Genomic DNA, 9,442 nt, shown 5'->3' with positions numbered 1-9,442 from the left:
AACACAGTTTATTTTATAATAAAACAAAAGTTTATACCCAACTACATTCGAAATATCAAGGAAATATCCACGGAATTCAGAATCTCGAAAGCAAAGTTCAATACTCAGTTCAAATTTCAAAACTATGGGTCACGCGTGACTTCACTGTAATATTTTGACCGTAACATTTTATCTTTATCTTTTCAAAAGAACGCGTTGGCTCAGAAATGGGGAGCTTAAGCACGCGCGTTTTTGAGACGCGGGCGGCAACTGGAAGAGAACATTTCGCGTGCCAGGACTGTGGTGTCTCCCAGATTTCTATACTAATCATCAGTAATGGAGAAAAGATACTTAGCAATGTAAATGTGTTTGTGTAAAGACAAGTTAAAAGGGAAAACAGCTCACTTCCGTTTGCCGTCCCCATCTCAAAAACCCTTTTAGGGACCTTAAAGGCCCATTTTCACCCTGAATGCATCGCGCGCCCCACATGATTTTGTGTATCACGAAATTGTGAAATTTTGAAAAATATCAGAAAGCTCTTCAGAACGTTCTTCGTCAAAAGCTATCCGTCGATAAATCTTTCAGGTCCTGATTTGACTTATCATTGCATAATTTTCTCGTAGTATTTTATGTCTATATTTGTTTAAAATATTTCTATTTCAAGTCCAATAGTATCGATCAACATGACAGATTGCCGCAGCGAACATGTTTTGCTCGCCGCTCCACAAAGACAGCAACCTCTGCCACTCTTTTGAGCACAAGCATCTTTTCAAAAGCATTTTACTTCCGCGTCCCTGGTATCCTAGCAAATCGAAACTGACAAAGTAACAGCAAGTTTAAAGTAAGCCATGCATTGCAGCACTGAAATAATGTCACCGGCCTACCTCGTTAGCTTCAGAATTGTTCTATTCCTCTTGCTGAATAGTCGAACCGTAAAAATTCCGCTTCGGTGATTCTCCAATGTCTAAATCAGTCGACTCCATAAAGATAAAAGGTAATTTTAGCAGTTTGACTTATTACAGTGTAAAATCACGTGGTAAACCACACAACTTTCAAGCACTGGCGCGACAAAATAGTTGGCCAATCGGAATACGCTATTCGAGGTTCAAGACAACAACAAACGATCGCGTTGCATCTAGAGTGAAAATGGGTCTTTAAGGTAGATTTTCATAGCGAAAATAGAGAACGAAAGATTCCTTGTGGCGTTGTTGTTGTCGTTGCTGTCGTCGTTTCGTAAGCTCCCTAAACGCAACGTTTTTTTAGACGGCAACCGGAAGTGAGCTGTTTTCCCTTAGAACTTGTCTTTAAACCCTAACCCTAAAACCACATTTATATTGCTAAGGCCGGATTTTAGACGCCGTACTTTTCATGAGCCGAATTAAGAAAATCAAGAAAAGTACGCCTGTTGATTCAGACGTCGAACTAAGTGGGCGATCCACAGCCGTTTCTAATCCGTTTCCAAGAAAACCAATTCACTTTGTCAGCAGTTTTTAAGTGGAAGGCAAAACATGGTTTGTGCATTAAGTTCGGCACGTGAAAAGTTCGACATCTGAATCAAAGCCAATCCGCGGCCGTGCAAAAGCCGAAATTCCCAGCAAGGCCAGGCGAAAGAACGGCTGAGCCGTTCCAAATTGAAATAGCCGTTCTTAATTGATTCAAACCTCGAACTTTCAATGTACTTAATTCAATGTATTAAGTTCGGCTCATGAAAAGTCGGGCCTAAGTATCTTTTCTCCGTTAAGGATAATTAGTTTTCAAAATCTGAGGGACATTACTATTATGCAAAATACTTGAACTTCTGCTTGCCGTCCGCGTCTCCAAAACGTCGCGTGCTTAAAGTGGTCATATGATCAAAAAATCAAATCTTTTTTCTTTTGGATTTCAAAACTATGTTAACTAAACACTAAGTGACCCATGTTTTAAGCCTTAATTTCAAAAAGGCACTTGCTCATTTTAACTGGAATTTTCCTATTTCATGCTCCGCAATTACTAACTTTAAAATCTTGGGAGAGCTGGATCGAGGAGAAAGTGACGTCAAAGAATCACTAGTTTAAGAATGCAATGCGTTTGTACGCGTCTGACTTAATGTGTAGCACCGGAATTTCGGGCTTTCAGATTTTAAACTCGCGTTTTGCATACATAATAAACTGCGTTTACACGCTGAAATTTTAAGATATTGAGTGAATGACGTAACCTTACCCTAGATCCAACCCTCTGAGGTCCAGTCGATCAGTTTTAAACGTGAGTAATGGCGGACCGTGAAATCCAAAGTAAACAGCCTTTGGACAAAAATCAAAGCTGAAAATTTTGCTACGCAGGTGTTAAGCAAACTCACTTTCACACGCTGACAAAAAAAGCTACCAAATGCCCGCCTTAGACACAGACTTAATACAGAATGACATTTCGTTAAAATGGGAAATGAACATAAACTGCCCAGTTTTCCCTGTATTCCAATTCCAGAACAGTTCTAAATGAATACACTCCTCGTAGAAACTGAGTATTTGTCAGCTCATTATAGTTGAGATTTCCACATCCTTGGTGTTCTTGTCTCCAGCATTTGAATTCCTCCCTTATTTGTTACTGCTATTACAGAAGCATGTTTACTTTCATCCTCAATCAGCTGAATGACACCTCTGGCCACCAGTTCAGGGCTATGTCATGACGAAAAGGAAATGTCAAGAAAAAGGCAATCTGGGTGCTTGCGGCAAATTATATCAATGGAAAATAGTATTTCCGTGTCAATTGAACAGAGTACAAACAAACGTGTGTTATTTATATAGTGTATTGTTATGATCTAATTTGCTTTACGACATTGAACAGCGAAATTAATATTTGAAATTAAACATAGCACGCTGAAAACCCCACACTGGTAGGAAACAAGCAGTTGGCTAGTTTCAAAGCGTGGTGTGGATTCGGATTCAGCACAACCAAGGATAAATCCTTCACGAATTCTGCACGAGTCGTCAGAGCTGAATTTGAACCCGGATCATCCACATGCAATCTAGTGCACGGCCACAATGCTTCCGCGGTGACAGTACAAAAGAAACAAAAAAAGGAAAGTATCTGGTTGAATAATTTGAATCACAACTTTAAACACAAGTATTTGAAGGGAACCTACACTCCAGCGAAAAAAAAAACCCTTCGCATCACAGGAAATAAGACAAACAACCACTGCAGTCAAATTAGTTTCAAAAAATTTCAAAGAAAGCGTTTGTATCCTAAACAAATAAGTTCTGGAATCGTCTATCTCTGGAATCGCCCATTTTTATGATATTTCGCTTTTCCTATTTGTGTAACAGCTTTAGACCCCCCGTGAAGAAGACACTATGCAGGAGTGTCGAAAAGGTGGGTCTACGAAGTAGTGTGAAACTATGTTTGATCGCCTATTTTTGTTTTAAAATTTTGCGGGGGCCGCCATCTTGAATAATTGTGACGTATTATGGTTGTTCTAAAAATAAGAACGACGTTTCGACCGGTCCACGGTTATTTTAAAGTTCAAGTTCATGGATATAAAATTCCCCACATATACAATTTCTGAAACAATGGAATGAAGGGTAAAAAGCTAAGTATTTACATACGAAAAATAAAAATAACAGAATGGGAAAATGAAGTCTAAGTAAGAGGTGAAGAGAATGAAAACTATTAGAAGTGTTAAGCAAACAGCTTTGTGCAGATGGAATCACTCTGTTTGTTTAATTTTGGCTTAAGGTCCTGAATAAAAAACATTTCAAAAATCAAACAATCGAACTTGTTCGACCACTTCCTACGGACCCTAAAGTTCTTTGCGATTTCACATGGATCGTTTCCATGTTGTTCTCTTACATGGTTGCCGATTACCGATCGTTTATGTTCCTCCACACGTTGATGTAGGTGTCGGCATGTAAAGCCGACATAATCTGCATCACACAGATCACACTCACTTAAAGAAAATACAACGTTTTGCTGATTGACAATTGGAAGTTTAGGTTCCTTAGCTTTAGCTCATTTTTGATCTTGTGGCTTGTAAAGACAGGATGTACTTCGGTATTTGTCTTTCAGCTAAGATCACTAAGTTGCTTGCGTAGCTTGTCTGCTGATCTCTGATCTTTGAAGGGCAGGGGTATTCAGACGGGAATTTCACCTGCTTGTTGCGGGGGGCGTATGCTCCCCATTACCTTCATTTCGACGAAAAACGTGATGGTGTTTTGTATGAGGGGGTCTGAGTAATGCAAACGTGAGAAGATCTCCTTTAGGTGCTCGCACTCTTGATGAAAAAATTGCCAGTTTGAAGAAAGTTTAAAAGCGCGGTTCAGTATTGTTTTTAGCAGAGGGTGCTTGTACTTCATATCAACGTGGCTATAGTAGTGCAGAAGCAGCACAGTATATCTATGTTCAAAGCAATTGTGGATTCTCACATAAAAAGAAGGAAAGTTAAGATTAGAAATAAATCGCTTCCATGGATTGACATTGGGATCAGAAAGGCTATGAATGAACGATACAAGTATTTGAAATCGGCGCAAGAAAAACCTGATGATAATGCTCTATGGAAACTGTACAAGATTAAAAGAAATAGTGTCAAAAAGATGTTAAGGAAAGCTGAAGCCCAATATTGGATTAAGCTAGCAGATAATGCATCCACTCCTAAAGATTTTTGGAAAATATCAAACCAAATCCTTGGTAAGAGCACAAACACAAGAACTGGTCCATTACAAGACACGGATGGGAACATAATAACTGATGAAGAGCAAAAAGCAGATTTATTGAACAAGTCGTTTTTAGATACTGCTATTAATCTTACAAGGAACTTAGACCCAATCCCCATTGACACTACTTGTTTTATAAATAGGGTTACTGCGACTATTGAAAATTTCTCTATTTCATGGGATGAGATCAAGAATGATGTTCTCAAATCCCTTCAGCCAAATAAGTCGGTGGGCCCTGATCAAGTTTCACCTAAAGATCTTAGATTAGCTCAGGGTTCTGTGATACAAGGGTTGTTTGAGGTTTTCAAAAAGAGCAGGGATTGTTGTAGATTCCCCCAGCAGTGGAAGGAATCCTTAGTTACTGCTTTTTTTAAAAAGGGAGTAAATTGGATCCTAATAATTATAGACCTATATCTTTGCTTAGTGTCCCAGGAAAACTGCTTGAAAGGGTTGTATGTAAGTCCTTTGATGATCATATTTTATCTAATAGTATTTTAACTAATAAGCAATGGGGCTTTAGAAAAGGTTATTCAACTGAAAGTCTTCTGCTACATCTTACTGAAGCTTGGAGAGAGGCTTTGGATGGAGGTCGCAAGGTTGGAGTGTTATTCATTGATTTCCGTAAGGCTTTTGATTGTGTAAATCACACTATCCTTGTTGAAAAACTTAAAGGAATTGGAGTTATGGGTAGTATGTGGAATTGGATCAATGATTACCTCTCCAACCGTGTGCAAAGGACTCAAGTTAATGGTATAAGATCGGATTTAAGACCTGTTAAAGTTGGAGTACCCCAAGGGTCCTTATTAGGTCCCAGACTCTTTGCAACTTATGTAAATGATTTACCAGATCATGTTAACAGAGGGGCGTTATATATGTATGCGGACGATACAACAATTTATGTAATAGGTGACACTGTTGATGAGATCGTTCTTGAGGTTCTTGACCAGGTGTATACCTGGTGCCTTATGAATAGACTGATTATTCACGAGGGTAAATCTAAGGCAATTAATCCCTTCATTGGTCCTTTGAAGCCTCTGAAGTTGGGTGAGGATTTTATTCAGTACATATCCTCTACTGCTTGTCTCGGGGTTACCATCGATGATAAACTGTCTTGGTCTCAGCATATTAAATCAATTTGTGTGTCATTCAATAGTAAAGTCAAAATGCTGAGACGTATAAGTTTTTTACCCAAATCTATGCTTGAAACTCTGTACTTTAAGACTGTAATCCCAAGTGTCCTCTATGGGGTTGTGGTTTGGGGCTCTGGCTCCAAATTTAAAGAATTAGAATTGATACATATTAGAGCCGCTAGACTAATTCATAAGTTGCCAAAGGGCATGACTGATGAAGATATTTTAGCAAGAGCGGGGTGGATGCCTCTTGAATATTTTTATAAATTTCGTATTTTAATGATTACTCATAAGGCTTTTTATAATTTAGGTTTAGAGGAAATAAATTCATTAGTTGTTAGGACCTGTAAGAGCTATAATCTTAGGAAATCTTTAAATATATAAGATAATAGAACAAAAACTGAGCTCGTTCTTAATACATTTGTACACAGTGCTGAAATCGCCTGGAAATACACTCTATGAAAGTGTAAGATCTTTTTCTAATCAAACAGGCTTTAAAAATGGACTGAAGCAGTTAAAACATACTGTTATGAATATCACTTTTGAAAAAGACAGCTCAGTAGTTTATAATAAGCATGCCGATTTTTATTATTATTAATACATATTTTATGCTTTATTTATTTTTAGCGATTATTTATCTTATTTATCTAAAGTATAATCACTACCATATGTATGTATTGTTAATTTTATTACAGTAGGTCCACATCAGCTGTAAAGTTGCTTTTTTTCCTCTTGACCTGCTTTACTAAATAAAGTTATGTATGTATGTATGTATGTTGGTTTTCTGTAAACCTTTCTGTCCAACCGGGTGCTATTTCTGATGATTTCCATTCCTAGGAAAGGAAGTTTCCCGTTTTCCTTAAGTTCCATTGTAAAACTAATGGAAGAGTGCGTTTCATTTAATGTTAATAATAATAATTAAAGTTCTTAAAAACGCATTCTACACATAAAATGTCTCGATGCTTTTTACAACTCAAAAAAAAAAAAAAGAGCTCTCACGAAACAGGTACGTTTTCATAGCCCTTTTAAAACTATCAACACTGTCGCTTTGTCTAATGGCAAGCGGTAGCTGATTCCATAACTTTGGAGCAATAGCCGCAAAAGATCTATCTCCGTAGGTAATTGTAGTAGTCTTCGGGATAGCAAGGAAATTGGAATCACTGGAACGAAGAGAACGGCAGGGAGTGTAATGATGCAACAGTTCATTAATATACACCGGAGCAAGGCCATTAAGAGATTTATACGTAAGCAACAGTAACTTAAAAGTTATTCTGTCATTAACAGGAAGCCAGTGCAACTTTTTAAGAACAGGAGTAATGTGATCGGTTTTCTTCATGCACACAGTTAATCTTGCCGCGGTGTTCTGCAATCTCTGAAGTTTCTCAATTTCACGAGAAGGCAACCCATAAAGCAAGCCATTACAATAATCCAATTTCGATAAAACGAAAGGCATGGACAATGCGCTCAGTATCCGCTTGCGAAAGATATTTTCTGATTCTGCCAATGGAATGAAACGAACGCGAAAGAGCGACATGAGGAACAAAGGTGAGATGTGAATCAAGCGTGACTCCAAGGTTTTTGATAACACTGGTAGGCTGAACGTAGTGATGGCCAACTTTAATCGAAGCAATCGGTTCAGGAGGTGAAAAACGCGAAGAAAAATGGATAACTTCAGTCTTTGACGGATTACATTTAAGCATATTGCATAAATTCCAACTCATAATATCATCCAGACACAGACTGAGATTTTCTAAAGCAACAACGCGGTTCTCTTTACGCATAAAAATGTAGAGCTGGGTGTCATCAGCATACATCATTGCGTCGAGTTCGTGTGCAGAGATGATATCTTCAAGAGGGGAATGTTGAGAGAAATGTGGAGGCAGCTGGGACATCCGGGATTATGCTTGAGACTATCGTCAAAGTAGCGTTTATAGAAAGTGGGCATCTTGTTTTGGTTTGTTAGATTTTCTTCGATTTTACACAAGGTCGCCGATTGACCTCAACTTGTTTGCTCCAAGAGTCGGCCATTTTGTTTCTACCAGCTTGAGGCAGCCACTTCGATACAGTAGCTTAGTCTTGCCAGCAATCGGCAAGACTCAACCTAAAGAGCGGATTTTCAGTGAATTATGGCAGATGCTAGGAGATCTGGGCATTCGAAGGAAATTCTAGACGTGGAGGACGTAATTGTCTTAGGGGCACTGGTATCCCTGTGTCTCCAATCACCACAGGTAGACCCCAATCGGCGTCATTGTCCCGTGCTTCTGCTTCTGTTCCTAGAATCCCATCGATACTCTACTCCAATACTCGCTCCTTGAGGCCTAAGATGAATGAGTTGCAAGGTATCGTTGATGTTAATCTCCCTGGCTTTGTCAGCATCACCGAGACATGGCTCAGCCCCATCGTTCCAGATTCAGCTGTGCACCTGTCGAATTACATCTTGTTTAGAAGGGATAGGCTTACCCATGCAGTTGGAGTCTGCATTTTCGTCAACGCAGAAATTCCCTGCTCCTGTCTCCGCGCTTATGAGTCATCTGACGTGGAATCGATTTGGGTTAATGCTCGAGCACAGCACCTTCCTAGACAGGTGTCTATGATGTTAGTTGGAACTGTCTACCACCCACCTACCAACACTGTGGAGGAAATCAACTCCTCTTGCATCTTATCCAGGATAATGTGGAATCATTCCTTCGCGACCACCCTGAAGGACTGATCTTTATTTGTAGAGATTTCAACCCCACGAGTACACGCTTGACTGAGTTGGTCACTAAACGCGTGACCGGTTTGACCCAGATAGTCAAGGTTAAAACTAGAGACTCTGGAACCCTAGATTGGTGCCTGTCTAACCGCCCCAAGCTTATGGCTAGTCCCAAACAACTACCTAAACTGGGAACCACGGACCACTATTCCATCCTGATATACCCACCCCAGGCCTCCACCACTTCTTAAAACACCAAAATATTTGTGGAAAGGCGTGACTTATGAGCTAGTAGGATGCGGGACTTTGGGCGTTGGATTACTGGAACACTGTGACGTCTCTACCTACTGTCCAACAAAAATCCGAATGCTTTAATAACATCCTAACAAACGCATTGAATACCTATCTACCAATCAAGAAATTCAGGGTTTGTTCTAACAATAAACCGTGGGTTACACAGAAATGTATCAACCTCATCTCCAGGAGACAAATGACCCTCTCCGTTCATGGTAAAGACTCTGACCAAACAACCTGATTAGGAACCAAGTCCAGAGAGAGTGCAAAGCTTGCAAAGAACGATATTACTCTAACAAAGTATCCTCACTCAAGGAGACGAACATCGCCCGCTGGTGGAGTGAAGTCAAGAGTCTAAGCGGTCTAACTACATCTTGTGGGTGGTGGCATCAACTACTATCCGACTCCAACCCCTCAGCTGGTGCCCTTGCTGAACGATTCAATGAATTTCTCTTCAACTTAACAGTGAATTTATGCTCCGTTACCAGCTTCCACCCGGTCGGGCCTACGACCCGTTCCCTCAGAGCGCATACAAAGCCCTTCGTAATACCAAGGTGAGGAAGTCCCCGGGGCCAGAGACTATCCCGAATGCCATCTTGAACTCTTCCCCGTCATCAGTGACCTCTACAACGCCTCCCTGGAAGAAGGCTTTATTCCGGATA

The 9,442-nt window shown here is 39.9% G+C and overlaps 1 protein-coding gene across 1 annotated transcript in view; it reads right to left on the bottom strand.

Annotated features, from left to right (window-relative positions):
• Positions 1–1,844: 1,844 nt before the first annotated feature.
• Positions 1,845–9,442, bottom strand: part of LOC138019264 (15-hydroxyprostaglandin dehydrogenase [NAD(+)]-like) — an 18,782-nt gene continuing 11,184 nt past the window's right edge. Inside the window, exon 8 of the mRNA XM_068865994.1 lies at positions 1,845–2,630. Coding sequence (XP_068722095.1) covers positions 2,492–2,630 — 139 coding nt within the window. The 3' untranslated portion in view covers positions 1,845–2,491. The remainder of the gene's footprint in view (positions 2,631–9,442) is intronic.

This window comes from Montipora capricornis, chromosome 10 (genome assembly GCF_036669925.1).
Source record: "Montipora capricornis isolate CH-2021 chromosome 10, ASM3666992v2, whole genome shotgun sequence".
NCBI classification, from domain to species: Eukaryota; Metazoa; Cnidaria; class Anthozoa; order Scleractinia; family Acroporidae; genus Montipora; species Montipora capricornis.
Note: the sequence above shows the minus strand (reverse complement) of the source record. Positions and strands in the feature narration are given on the sequence as shown.